We start from the raw sequence: 15,344 nt of genomic DNA, 5'->3' as shown, positions 1-15,344 counted from the left end.
CTTTTCATCTTTTCTTCCCCAGTCCTGATGAAGGGTCTCGGCCTGAAACAGTGACTATACTCTTTTCCATAAATGCTGCCTGGCCTGCTGAGTTCCTCCAGCATTTTGTGTGTGTTACTTTGAAACATTTCATGCGTATATTCTTTGAGGAAACGTGATGTAACATAGAGAGTGTATGGAATTCTTGTTACAGTGAATGCAGTAAAAAGTTTGACCTAATTAGGATTAGTGTATATATTATGAGTATTAAAAAAAGTTTTAAGGAAGGGTATACCCCAGGCCCACCTAAAGCAAGTACTCTGACCTAATTCCAGTTTATCTGGAAATGCATTCCATGTATAACAAAATGATGTCAAATATTGTTAACACCTCCTGTGTATGCCAGATGTATCTCTTCTAAATACAATATAGGCAACCCCAGCCTATGGTAACTTTTTTTATGGGTATTCATTTCAAAATCTTAACATACAGTCAGTAATTGAAAATAAGCAATGTTACCAATTTAATTGCTTTTCTTCTTAACTCCCACTCATTCCATTCATAAGATCTAACGATGTTTGGCTCCAGGATGTGAGTGTCAGTTTGTGTGCAGCTGTCACATTTTGCGATGGGCCTCAAGCATTTCTCTGGCTGAAATTTAGAAGAAAACATGGGTAGAAATGAAAAGTGCTCAAATGAAAAACTAAGAAAGTGACACTCTGTGTTTGAATTGTGAGAGAAAGTTTAACTTGTCTGTCTTCAAACCAAAACCACTCCACCCCACAGCTCCTGAAATGCTGTTTTAAACAAACTCTGTCAAATAAATGACAGTGAAATTTTCCTCTTTTCTCCTCTACTGAACAAACATTCTGCCAGCTCTTCAGTATATAGCTTCAATGTTCAACAGTAATGACTTTTTGTGAAGTGTTGAGCACAGGTTCTGTCACCACCAAATCTGATTCTGTAAATGCATGAACATCTTCTGCCAACATCATCAGATGGTAATAAAGAGACAGAATTTGAGATATCATTCAGTATGCTTTGAGACTGTTGATTGTTGCTATTGGCAAACTTTTTTTTAACATGCCACTTATAGTCCTACATTGCTTTGCTTCCAAAATATATATATCTCTGGATAAAGAACAGTAACAATGAATTTTCTTCAGCCTCATGAGCTCTGAAATTTCCTGGAGCTGCAGGTGCTTTAAAGAAGACAAGTTTAATGAGAACAATTTTATGAAAATAATTGTTTGTTTCCATTTACTTTCACTTTATGATCTCCCATTTACAAAAGCAGCTCTATTCAAAAAGCAAACAACAGGAATTCTGCAGATGCTGGAAATTCAAGCAACATACATCAAAGTTGCTGGTGAACGCAGCAGGCCAAGCAGCATCTATAGGAAGAGGTGCAGTCGACGTTTCAGGCCGAGACCCTTCGTCAGGACTAACTGAAGGAAGAGTGAGTAAGGGATTTGAAAGTTGGAGGGGGAGGGGGAGATCCAAAAAGATTTTGGATCTCCCCCTCCAACTTTCAAATCCCTTACTCACTCTTCCTTCAGTTAGTCCTGACGAAGGGTCTCGGCCTGAAACGTCGACTGCACCTCTTCCTATAGATGCTGCTTGGCCTGCTGCGTTCACCAGCAACTTTGATGTATGTTGCTATTCAAAAAGCAGTAGTTTAGGAAAAGAGAAAAAAATAGGTCATTCAATCTATCAAATCTATTCCATCATGTTCATAACTAATTCACATCTTCATTCAATCCAACTGCCTCACCTGCACACCTTTACTATATACGGTGTTGCCTAGCAAAAAAATAGTATCTATGGATTCTTTTTACAGAAGTGTCCCACACATCTACAACCCTTTGAATAAGGAAGTATTTCCTAACTTTTCATTTAAATACAAATACTGATTTGCAAATACGTATGTCTCTTTCCCAATATGGTAAATAGTCAAAATGGCAACAAAGATCTTTGAAGGAAATCAACGTAGCTTCTATCTACAGGTGACCGTTCTTGGATCAAAAGTGCTTTGGTAGATATCATTAAAGGTTTGAGCATTTCCTTCATTTACTGAAACCCTAAATTGGTTCAATGGGTACTTTCAGATGCAAGTGTCATTAATTTGTCTAATCACAAACAAGATAAAATCTGCAGATGCTAGAAATCCTCTTTTCCTGGATACTACCTGGCCTGCTGTGTTCCTCCAGCATTTTGTGTGTGTTGCATTAATTAGTCTAATACATTTTTGTGCTTACATTAGTTAACTTTAGCAAGATCCCAATCTCAATTCAATATTAACTTCCCAAAAATACATCCGGCTTATTAGGTGAGACAGAAGATGATTAACTTGTCCTGTCTACCTTGATGGCTTGAGATTATGTGTGGTCTGGAATCAAAGTCAATGCCAAGGGCATACAGAACATAACGTACTTCTCCCACCTGTACATCAATTGCCACCACCTCTGATAGCACAGGGCATAGCCAGGGATCCTAACGAATGAATCTGGACTATTGGCATATGACTAGCTTATTGAATGGGCTGCATCAGCTTGTCCAATCTACAGGCAGTTCCCTAAATGCCATCTTTTGTTTTGAGGATGACCAGGCAGGGTGGATTGATTTAGTTATGTGCAACTCTGTAGAAGCATTTGCTACCTATTCTTGCCATTTCTTTTCTTCTCTCAAGTGCTTTCACAGATTTCCTTCTACCTATCTCTAAGGCATTTCGCTCTGTCCTGATGAAGGGTCTCAGCCCAAAACGTCGACAAAAGCATATAGAAACATAGAAAACCTTCAGCACAGTACAGGCCATTTGGCCCACGATGCTGTGCCAAACATGTACTTTAGAAATTATCTAGGGTTACCCATAGCCCTCTGTTCTTCTAAGCTCCATGTACCTATCCAGGAGTCTCTTAAAAGACCCTATTGTATCAGCCTCCACCACCGTCACCAGCAGCCCATTCCACACCCTCCCCACCCTCTATGTAAAAACTTTACCCCTGACATCTCCTCTGTACCTACTTCCAAGCACCTTAATTCTGTGCCCTCTTGTGGCAGCCATTTCAGCCCTGGGAAAAAGTCTCTGACTATCCATGGTCAATGCCTCTCATCACCTTATACACCTCTATCAGGTCACCTCTCATCCTCCGCCGCTCCAAGGAGAAAAGGCTAAGTTCACTCAACCTATTTTCATAAGGCATGCTCCCCAATCCAGGCAACATCCTTGTAAATATCTTCTGCACCCTTTCTATAGTTTCCACATCCTTCCTGCAGTGAGGTGACCAGAACCGAACACAGTATTCCAAGTGGGGTCTGACCAGGGTCCTATATAGCTGTAACATTACCTCTCAGCTCTTAAACTCAATCCCATGATTGATGAAGGCCAATGCACCATATGCCTTCTTAACCACAGTCAACCTATGCAGCAGCTTTAGGTGTCTGTGGACTCGACCCCAAGATCCCTCAGATCCTCCACACTGCCAAGAGTCTTACCATTAATACTATATTCTGCCATCATATTTGACCTACCAAACTGAACCACCTCGCACTTCCCTGGGTTGAACTCCATCTGCCACTTCTCAGCCCAGTTTTGCATCCTATTGATGTCCCGCTGTAACCTCTGACAGCCCTCCACACTATCCACAACACCCCCAACCATTGTGTCATCAGCAAATTTACTAATCCATCCCCCCACTTCCTCACCCAGGTCATTTATAAAAATCACGAAGAGTAGGGGTCCCAGAACAGATCCCTGAGGCACTCCACTGGTCACTGACCTCCATGCAGAATATGACCTGTCTACGACCACTCTTTGCCTTCTGTGGGCAAGCCAATTCTGGATCCACAAAGCAAGGTCCCCTTGGATACCATGCCTCCTTACTTTCCCAATAAGCCTTGCATGGGGTACCTTATCAAATGCCTTGCTGAAATCCATATACACTATGTCCACTGCTCTATCTTCATCAATGTGTTTAGACACATCCTCAAAAAATTAAATGAGGCTCATATGGCACGACCTGCCTTTGACAAAGCCATGCTGACTATTCCTAATCATATTACACCTCTCCAAATGTTCATAAATCCTGTCTTTCAGGATCTTCTCCATCAACTTACCAACCACTGAAGACAGACTCACTGGTCTATAATCTCTACTCCCTTTCTTGAATAAGGGAACAACATCTGCAACCCTCCAATCCTCCGGAACCTCTCCCGTCCCCATTGATGATGCAAAGATCATTTCCTCGCCTCCCACAGTAGCCTGGGGTACATCTCATCAGGACCCAGTGACTTACCCAACTTAACAACAGGAATTCTGCAGATGCTGGAAATTCAAGTAACACACATAAAAGTTGCTGGTGAACGCAGCAGGCCAGGCAGCATCTATAGGAAGAGGTGCAGTCGACGTTTCAGGCCGAGACCCTTCGTCAGGACTAACTGAAGGAAGAGTGAGTAAGGGATTTGAAAGCTGGAGGGGGAGGGGGAGATCCAAAATGATAGGAGAAGACAGGAGGGGGAGGGATGGAGCCAAGAGCTGGACAGGTGATAGGCAAAAGGGATACGAGAGGATCATGGGACAGGAGGTCCGGGAAGAAAGACAAGGGGGTGGGGGGGGGGACCCAGAGGATGGGCAAGGGGTATATTCAGAGGGACAGAGGGAGAAAAAGGAGTGTAAGAGAAAGAATGTGTGTATAAAAATAAGTAACAGATGGGGTACGAGGGGGAGGTGGGGCATTAGCGGAAGTTAGAGAAGTCAATGTTCATGCCATCAGGTTGGAGGCTACCCAGACGGAATACAAGGTGTTGTTCCTCCAACCTGAGTGTGGCTTCATCTTTACAGTAGAGGATAGACATGTCAGAATGGGAATGGGATGTGGAATTAAAATGTGTGGCCACTGGGAGATCCTGCTTTCTCTGGCGGACAGAGCATAGGTGTTCAGCAAAGCGGTCTCCCAGTCTGCGTCGTGTCTCGCCAATATATAAAAGGCCACATCGGGAGCTCCGGATGCAGTATATCACCCCAGCCGACTCACAGGTGAAGTGTTGCCTCACCTGGAAGGACTGTTTGGGGCCCTGAATGGTGGCAAGGGAGGAAGTGTAAGGGCATGTGTAGCACTTGTTCCGCTTACACGGATAAGTGCCAGGAGGGAGATCAGTGGGGAGGAATGGGGGGGGGGGGGGAAACGAATGGACAAGGGAGTTGCGTAGGGAGCGATCCCTGCGGAATGCAGAGAGGTGGGGGAGGGAAAGATGTGCATAGTGGTGGGATCCCGTTGGAGGTGGCAGAAGTTACGGAGAATAATATGTTGGACCCGGAGGCTGGTGGGGTGGTAGGTGAGGACCAGGGGAACCCTATTCCTAGTGGGGTGGTGGGAGGATGGAGTGAGAGCAGATGTACGTGAAATGGGGGAGATGCATTTAAGAGCAGAGTTGATAGTGGAGGAAGGGAAGCCCCTTTCTTTAAAAAAGGAAGACATCTCCCTCATCCTAGAATGAAAAGCCTCATCCTGAGAGCAAATGCGGCGGAGACGGAGGAATTGCGAGAAGGGGATGGCGTTTTTGCAAGAGACAGGGTGAGAAGAGGAATAGTCCAGATAGCTGTGAGAGTCAGTAGGCTTATAGTAGACATCAGTACTGTAAAGATGAAGCCACACTCAGGTTGAAGGAACAACACCTTATATTCCGTCTGGGTAGCCTCCAACCTGATGGCATGAACATCGACTTCTCTAACTTCCGCTAATGCCCCACCTCCCCCTCGTACCCCATCTATTACTTATTTTTATACACACATTCTTTCTCTTACACTCCTTTTTCTCCCTCTGCCCCTCTGAATATACCCCTTGCCCATCCTCTGGGTTCCCCCCCCCCTTGTCTTTCTTCCTGGACCTCCTGTCCCATGATCCTCTCGTATCCCTTTTGCCAATCACCTGTCCAGCTCTTGGCTCCATCCCTCCCCCTCCTGTCTTCTCCTATCATTTTGGATCTCCCCCTCCAACTTTCAAATCCCTTACTCACTCTTCCTTCAGTTCGTCCTGACGAAGGGTCTCGGCCTGAAACGTCGACTGCACCTCTTCCTAGAGATGCTGCCTGGCCTGCTGCGTTCACCAGCAACTTTTATGTGTGTGACTTACCCAACTTGATGCTTTCCGAAAGCTGCAGCACATCCTCTTTCTTAATGTCTAAATGCTCAAGCTTTTCAGTCCACTGTGTGTCATTCCAACAATTGCCAAGATCCTTTTCCGTGGTGAATACTGAAGGAAAGTATTCATTAAGTATCTCAACTATCTCCTCTGGTTCCAGACACACTTTTCCACTGTCACACTTGATTGGTCCTATTCTCTCACATCTTATCCTCTTCCTCATCACATACTTGTAGAATGGCTTGGGGTGTTCTTTAATCCTGCTTGCCAAGGCCTTCTTATGGCCCCTTCTGGCTCTCCTAATTTCATTCTTATGCTCCTTCCTGCTAGCCTTAATTTTCTAGATCTCTATCTTTACCTAGTTTTTTGAACCTTTAGTAAGCTTTTCTTCTTGACTAGATTTTCAACAACCTTTGTACAGCACAATTCCTGTACCCTACCATCCTTTCCATTTCATTGGAACGTACCTATGCAGAATGTCACACAAATATCCCCTGAATATTTGCCACATTTCTGCCGTACATTTCCCTATTCCCAATTTATGCTTCCAAGTTCCCGCCTAATAGCTTCATATTTCCCCTTACTCCAATTAAACACTTTCTTAACTTGTCTGTTCCTATTCCTCTCCAATGGTATGGTAAAGGAGATAAAATTATGATCACTATCTCCAAAATGGTCTCCCACTGAGACCTGACAACTGACCAGGTTCTTTCCCCAATACCAGATCAAGTAGAGAATTCCACACCACCTAAACCCCTTGCTCTTGGAAGATACCAACCAATATTGGGGAAATTAAAATCTCCCACCACAACGACCCTGTTATTACTACACCTTTCCAGAATCTGTCTCAATTCACACTTCAAGAAATCTCCACTGACAATACCAAATATTTCTATGTAGTAGTATCGCTCAGCAACTCCTTGGCTGCGAGAATGGTGAGTCTGCTTGAACACATGCCTGAACACATTAAATACCGATCGCTGAAAACTCACCTTTTGCAGGCTTTTAGACAATTGGAGTCTGGGCGCACCAAACAGTTGCTTTCCTTCCCCAGCCTTGGTGATGGCAAGCCTTCGGAGCTAATGGGCCAGATGCTGTCTCTCCTGGGAAATCACCATCCTTGTTTTATTTTTAAAGAACTCTCCACACAGCAAATGTCTGATCAAGTTCATATAGCCTTTGCTAATGCACCCGTGAAGAACTAAAATGACTGACCAATTACACAGAGCCTCCTCCTTTCTCTACCTCAATAAGCCCGATCAGCAAGGGCCCCAACATAAGGACACCCTCAGCTGTGCAACAGACAATGCCAGCCCGGTGCTTATACCATGCTCAGTTTGGTAGGAACTCAAGGAAGTGCCAACAGTCTGCAGCTTCGACAGTGCCAGTGCATCGGGATATCAGAGGTCTGTGAACACAGTGGGTTCCAGCTGCCAGAGTTGTCTACTGTTCATTACGGACACTCTTTCAGGGCGACGCTTCTTGTGTGAGAGGGGTGCTACCAGCGTCGCCTATTGTTGAGTGGTGAGTGATGAAGTGTGATGAAACCTCACTGGAGGCCGCTAATGGCAGCAAGATCCAGACTTATGGGACACAATGGGTGATGCCCTACTTCAGTGGGCGACGTTACACATGGGACTTTGTCCTGGCTAAAGTGGCCAGACCTCTGCTCGGTGCAGATTTCCTGTGTGCCCAAGGTCAACCTGAAGAACTGCCAGCTTGTGGATGTCAAGCACTTTGGTTCGTTACCCTGCTCCCCCAGTAAGTTCCCCACAACGACTCTGTCAAGTGCATGCACCACCACATGTGTGTTTATTCGACTGTTGGGTGAATTCCAAACCTCACCAAGTCCACATTCTTCACTAAAATCACAAAAATGGGGTGAAGCACCACATTCCCACAACTGGCCTGCCAGTCCACGCCCGCGTGCATAGACTGGACCCAGAAAAGCTGGCAACCACAAAGGCTCAGTTTGCCAACATGGAAAGGCTTGGCATTATATGCCAGTCAAATAGCCCCCTGGGCTTCACTTCTCCATATGGTCCCTAAATCTGATGGTGGTTGCCACCCATGTGGCGATTACCAATGCCTTAATGAGGTCCCCACCCCGATCGCTACCCAGTCCCACACATCCAAGACTTTTCAGCACATTTAGCTGCGAAGTCAATTTTTTCCCAAAGTCAATTTAACTAGGGGTACCATCACGTGCCTGTGTGCTCAAAGGACCTTCCCAAAACAGCTGTGATAATCACAATGGGCCTTTTTGAGCTTCTGCGCATGATGCTTGGGCTGAAAAATGCAGTATAGACTTTCCAACGGCTGTTGGACTCTGTACTAAAAGACAGATTTTCTTTTTGTTTACCTGAATGACGTACTTGTTGCCAGTGCATCCAAATCTGACACAAATCTCATCACTACACACTTTTTGATCACTTAAGCCAACACGGGTTGATAATTTACCATGCTAAATACCAGTTTGGGGTGTTGACCATTGACTTTCTTGGCCACCTCTTCTCCATAGAAGGAGTGAAACTTCTCCCATCAGGCATAGCCACTATTATAGACTTCCCACTGCAACACCCTCAAAAACTACAGGAGTTTTTAGGCGTGGTGAATTTCTCTCACCACTTCATTCCGCAAGCTGCTGATCTTTTGCTTCCCCTGTATAGTGTGCTGAAAGGCAATACCCATAACCACAATGCTTGACTGGTTAGCGGACATGACCAGGGGAGTTAATGATACAAAACAAGCTCTTTTGAACGTGACCCTACAGGCACACCTGCTCCCCAATTACTACTGACACTTCTGACTATGCTATGGGTGCTGTGCACGAACAGTTGATCGGAGGTATGTGGCAGCTGCATCTCTTCTGGCAGCAACTCTGCCCCCCAAAGGGAAGTACAGCATGTTTGACCATGGACTTCTTGGTCTCTATATCTAGGTGTCTACCATTTTTTTTTTCATTTTAGAGGGTCACCATTTCACAGCGTTCGTTGACCTCAAATGCCTCGTAGATGTGATGGCCAAAATATCAGAGTCTTGGTCTGCACAGCAACAATGCCACCTGGCCTACATATCAGAGCTCACAACTGATATACAATATATTAAGGGTAAAAAAATTACCATGGCTGGTTGCCTCTCAGCACCAGCTGTAGAGGTCCTACACAAAGGGGCTGACTATGCTGGCATAGCAGCTGACCAAACTACTGACCCTGAGGTTCAAGCTGACAGAACAGCAGTCAGGGCTGACATTAAGTTCGGGGACGCTGGGGTTTCTCTCCTGTGCAATGTCTTAACCGGTCACTGTCATCTCATAGTGCCCACAAACTGGAGATGGACTGTGTTTGACTCCATATATGGCCTCTTGCACCTGGACCGGAAGGCCTCACAGAAACTAGCTGCACTGAAGTTTGTGGGGCACAGACTGAACTGTACATGATTGGACTGCAGCCTGTGTGGAATGCCAGCGGGCAAAAATTAATCGTCATGTTCAGGGGCCATTGGTAGCTTTTGAGGTCCCTGAGCGATGGTTTAACTATGTCAATGTGGACCCTGTTGGTCTTCTTCCATCGCACCCCGCCCCAACCCCGCTGCAGTTTCATGCATCTCCTTACCACAGTGGACCCTATCACCAGATGGCCAGAGGTCACCCCCCAACCCCCCAGCATCAACAATGGCACAGACATGGCTTTGACATTCATCAGCACCTGGGGTGCTCAGTTTGGCACCCCATCTGATATCTCCTCTGACTGTGGTCCCCAGTTCATTTCAGACCTCTGGGCTGCAATGGCCCAGAACTTCAGTGTTAGGCTACATCACACCACGGCGTATCACTTGCAGTCCTATGGCCTATGCGAGTGGTTTAATTTCTCCTTAAAGGCTGCTCTGAGGGCTTCCTTGAGTGATGAGTGTTGGTATGATTGTCTCCCTTAGGTCCTGCTGGGGCTCAGTCCAGCTTCAAAAAAGGACCTGCAGTCGACCGTAGCAGTTGGTATAAGGACAGTCATCACGAGTGCCAGGTGATTTCATTCCTGACACCACAACCACCTGATCAGCCTCTCAACAGTGTTCCACCCTCCTCAGTAAACTCAATTCCTTTTCACCTCTTCCTACCTCCCATATCGCATAGAGCACTCTTAGATTCCTGTTGGCTTACATTCTGCCCTGTTTGTTTTCTTCTGCTGTGACCCACACCAACATCCCCTCAGGCCCCCTTACAATGGCTTGTTCCACGTTTTGGAACAGGGAGAAAAGAGTTTAATCATAGAGAAGAGAGGTAAACCTGAGTGTATTTCGGTAGATCGCCGTAAACCGACCCACCAAGATTTGGAGGATTCCTCACCTGCCGACACGACATGACCATGAGCATGTCAATGCTCCTCTGGATGGGCCAGAGGCACCTGCTGTTCCTCCACCCTTGGAACACAGGACCTGAGCCCAATGGCTCACCCGAGCTCCGGACAGGCTCACAGTGCTGGCTTTAGTGAATTCTGGGGGAGGGGGGCCTGTGTTAGGTAACAATGTACATATTCACAACTGTCAACATTGAGTTGGGGTTTCGCTTTGAGTCTGATCTGATGTGATGATGTAATTATGCAAAGCGTGCTCTGAGTTCCGTTTTTTGGTGTTCAATAAATGAATTGCTCTGGCCTTTCTGAAATATAAAACAACTCTGTCATCTGATTTGAGAAAGCTTACACTACATTGAAATGTGGAAATTAGAATGGAGATGTTCAAACAACACACAAAAAACGCTGGAGGAACTCAACAGGCCAGGTAGCATCCATGGAAGAGAGTACAGTCGATGTTTCGGGCCGAGAATCTTTTTCATAGATGCTGCCTGGCCTGCTGAGTTCCTTCATCATTTTGTGTGTGGTGCTTGGATTTCCAGCATTTGCAGATTTTCTCTTGTTTGTGATTAAGAAACATACAAATGCTCAGCCCTGCAGCAAATGCAAATACTGTAATGTATTTCCTTCCACTTTGTTTGTGCATACAGAGAGGTGACATTTCTGGGTGTTTTACCTGCCCGTAGGTAGCAACGGAGGAAAACTGCTGGTGGAGCTCCAGCAGCTGGATGAGCTCTGGTGACTGTCTGGCTTCCTCTGCCGCCTTGGCGATGTAGTAGTCGGGCTTCTGAGCAAAGGCAACTGCAGCCTCCTTTGAGGAGAAGCTGTAATATTTTTCTTGATATTTAAGAATTCCAATATTAGGGTTGCCTGAAAACAAAAGAAACAAAATAACAGATTAATTAATGTCATTTCCACAACTAAATTGTCATGTTTCTGCTGTGACATAATTCAAACAGCTTTATGTCTGGTGAGTTTTTTTTTCAACTTACTCTGATGTGGAAGTTGCTGGCGAGGCTAGAATTTATTATGTACCTTCTGCCTGAAACTACTGAGATGTTAGACTATTTAAGAATTAACTGTACTGTACATCTGGAGTCAGAGGATATCCAGTGGGTGAGAATAGAAGAATTCCTTCCCTGAATGACAAAGTAAATTGGATGGGTTTGTATGCACTCTGAGCTGGATAAAAATGGTGTCAAGTATACAGAAAGCATAAGACCACAAAGAGTGAAAATAAGTCTTGGAAATTTTCAGATTTAACTTCCATCTGACAAACTCCGCAGTACAACTCAGATCGTTATGTAGGTGACAAACAACAACAGACCCAGCACCATCCCCTGTCCACTCCACTAATCACAGGCCTCCAGTCAGAGGCAACCATCCACTACCAGTCTTTGGCTTCTCCCACAAAAATTAGGTTGGAATTAGACTAGATTCAACTTTATTGTCATTGTGCCGAGTACAGATACAAAGCCAATGAAATGCAATCTGTCCAGAAATGCAAAAGAATAGTGTTAATTACAAAATAAGTGCGAATAACAAGCAAGTGCTACATATAAAAGTACTGAGACAGTACAATATGGGTGCAATACTGCTTAGCGCTGTGATGTGAGATTCAGCAGGGCCACAGCTTCAGGGAAGAAGCTCTTCCTGTGCCTACTGGATGGGAGGAGAGTAAAAAGTCCATGGTTAGGGTGAGATGCATCCCTGATAATGCTTTTCACCCTGCCCAGGCAGCGTTTATGATAGATGTTCTCAATAGTGGGCAATTGGGTGCCGATAATCCGCTGGGCAGTTTTCACCACATGCTGGAGTGCTTTGCGGTTTGATATGGGACAATTGCCATACCACACTGAGGTGCAGTTGGTACAGATGCTCTCAATGGTACAGCAGTAAAAGTCCATCAGTATCCTGGGACAGAGGTGAGCTTTCTTGATGCTCTGCAGAAAATAAAGGTGCTGTTGTGCCTTTTGGATCAGGATGGAGGAGTTCAGGGACCAGGTGAGATCCTCGGAAATGTGGACACCAAGGAATTTAAAGACAGTGTCTATTCCAATTTATTATCTCATCTTAAATACCAGGCAACACAACCTTCTTGACCAACCATTCATGTGGGACCTTGTCAAGTGCCTTACTAAAATCTATGTAGACAACATCCTCTACCTTGTCTTCATCAAATTTCTTGGTAACTTCTTCAAAAAGCCTATAAGATTGGTTAGACATGATGTACCCCTCACAAAGCCATGCTGACCACCCTTAATCAGTCCATGTCTATACAAATACTGATATAACCAGTCCGTCAGAATACCTGCCAATAATGTTCCTACTACTAATTTCAGGCTCACCAGCCTATAATTTCCTGATTTATTTTTAGAGCCTTTCTTGAACAATGAACAACATTGGCTATCCTCCAATCGTCTGGTTTCTCACCCATTGCTAAGGATTATTTAAATATCTCTGCTAGGGTCATTGAAATTTCTGCACTTGCCTCCCACAGGGTCTGAGGGAACACTTTGTCACATTCTGGGATTTATCAACCCTAACTTGCCTCAGGGCAGCAAACACCTCCTTCTCTGTAATCTGTACAGGGTCCATAAAGTCGATGCTTCTTTGCCCCTCTATATCTGTCTCCTGAGTAAATACAGATGCAAAGTTATTTAAGATCTCCCCCATCTCTTTGAGCTCCACACATCGATTACCATTCTGAATTTTCAGAGGAGCAATTCTGTGCCTTGCAATCCTTCTCTGCTCTTAACATATGTGTAAAATCCCTTAAGATTCTCAACTTTGTCTGCTATGGTAAGCTTCATGCCTTCTTTTAGCCCTCTTATTTAAGTGTTTTCTTGCATTTCTTATTCTCCAGAAACATTCTATTTGTTCCTACCTGCCTATATCTGCTATGTATCTCCTATTTTTTTCTTCAAAAAGGAGAGAGGCAGAAGAAAGGAAACTATAGGCCAGTTAATCTGGCCTCAGTGGTTCCAAAGGTTCTTAGAAGAAATAGCAAGCAGGAGAGGCAAAGGAGAATCAGCTGATGTTGTGAACTTGGATTTTCCAAAAGGCCTTTGGCAAGGTGCCACAAGCTATGAACCCATGGTATTACAGGAAGGATTCTAGCATTGAAACAGCTGTGGCTGATTGGCAAGAGGCAAAGAGTAGGAATAAAGGGAGCCTTCTTGTTGGCTGCTGATGACTAGTGGTGTTCCATAGGGGTCTTTATTGGGCCCAATTCTTCTTATGTTACATGTTAATGTTTTATGTTAATTCTTGTTATGTCAATGATTTGTATCATAGAATTGATGGCTTTGTTGCAAAGATAGATGGAGGGGCAGGTAGTTTTGAGGAAGTAGTGAGGCTACAGAAGGATGGGCAGATTAGGAGAAAGAGCAAAGAAATAGCAGATGGTATACAGTGTCGGGAAGTGTCTGGTCACACACTTCGGTAGAAAAAATGGAAGGGTTGAATTTTTTCTAAATGGAGATTAAATACAAAAAACTGAGGTGCAAAGGGATTTGTGCAGGACTCCCTAAAGGTTAATTTGCAGATTGAGTCCTTGGTGGGGAAGGCAAATGCAATGTTAGCATTCATATCAAGAGAATTAGAATATAAAAAGCAAGAATGTACTGTTGAGACTTTATAAAGCACGGGTGAGGCCTCACTTGGAGTATTGTGAGCAGTTTTGGGCCCCAATCTTAGAAAGGATGTGTTGAAACTGGAGAGGTTTCAAAGGAGGATCACGAAAATGATTCCAGGATTGAATAGCTTGTCATACAAAGAGTATTTGATGGCTCTGGGCCTGTATTCACTGAAATTCAGAAGAATGAGGGCTGACTTCATTGAAGCCTATCAAATGGTTTTCATAGAGTTGATGTGGAGAAGATGCTTCCTATGCTGAGAGAGTCTAAGACCAGAGGACACAGCCTCAGAATAGAAGGTTGTCCTTTTAGAACAGAGATGAGGAGTTAATTCTTTAGTCAGAGAGGAACCTGTGGAACTTGTTGCCACAGGCTGCTATGGAGGCCAATTCCTATGAACTTAGAGCGTGGATCAGTACTTGGAGCTATGATGTTGTGGCTATTAGAGTCTTGGATGGCTCAGGGGCAGGAATAGGAGGGCTTTTTATTGTGTCGCACCACACAGTCAGCTATTCTTGTCTGATGTTTGGTGTCAGGATTGGTCCTCTTTCAGATTAACCGGGTCATGATATGAACGTTCCTGACTCAACCCCTTTTTAAAAAAAAAAACGAGGCCGAGTGGCTAGCTTGGTGCTCAACCCGGCACGGATGGAAAACATGCTCGGGGGGTGGCCCAACTTGGATTCCAACTCAGGAACCTTCGCTCCGGAGTCCGGCGCTGATGCCATTGCGCCACCAGCCAGCCGAAGGAATAGGACTAATCAAATGTGACAGTGGGAAAGTGTGTATGGACCTGGAGAAGATAGCAGAGGTACTTAATGAATACTTTGCTTCAGTATTCACCACAGAAAAGGATCTTGACAATCGTAGGGACGATTTACAGCAGATTAAAAATCTTGAGCATATAGACATTAAGGAAGAGGATGTGCTGGAGCTTCTGGAAAGCATCGAGTTGGATAAGCCTCCAGGACCAGACGAGATGTACCCCAGGCTACTGTGGGAGGGGAGGGAGGAGATTGCTGAGCCTCTGGCAATGGTCCTTGCATCATCAGTGGGGATGGGAGAGGTTCTGGAGACTTATCCAACGATGAATAAGTATGAGGTGGTTCATCTCGGTAGGTCAAATATGATGACAGAATAGAGTATTAATGGTAAGACTCTTGGCAGTGTGGAGGATCACTACAGGAAGGATGTGGAAGCCATTGAAAGGGTGCAGAGGAGATTTACAAGGATGTTGC

General features: G+C 44.8%; 1 protein-coding gene across 4 annotated transcripts in view; it reads right to left on the bottom strand.

Annotated features, from left to right (window-relative positions):
• cfap206 (cilia and flagella associated protein 206) overlaps nucleotides 1-15,344 on the bottom strand; it is a 51,386-nt gene that overhangs the window by 3,270 nt on the left and 32,772 nt on the right. For all 4 annotated transcript variants that reach the window (XM_063040353.1, XM_063040354.1, XM_063040355.1 and 1 more), the window contains 2 exons: nucleotides 11,145-11,338; nucleotides 499-630 (listed from right to left, as the gene is read on the bottom strand). In XM_063040353.1, coding sequence (XP_062896423.1) covers nucleotides 499-630; nucleotides 11,145-11,338 — 326 coding nt within the window. The remainder of the gene's footprint in view (nucleotides 1-498; nucleotides 631-11,144; nucleotides 11,339-15,344) is intronic.

Source organism: Mobula hypostoma, chromosome 2, assembly GCF_963921235.1.
Source record: "Mobula hypostoma chromosome 2, sMobHyp1.1, whole genome shotgun sequence".
Classification (NCBI taxonomy): domain Eukaryota; kingdom Metazoa; phylum Chordata; class Chondrichthyes; order Myliobatiformes; family Myliobatidae; genus Mobula; species Mobula hypostoma.
Note: the sequence above shows the minus strand (reverse complement) of the source record. Positions and strands in the feature narration are given on the sequence as shown.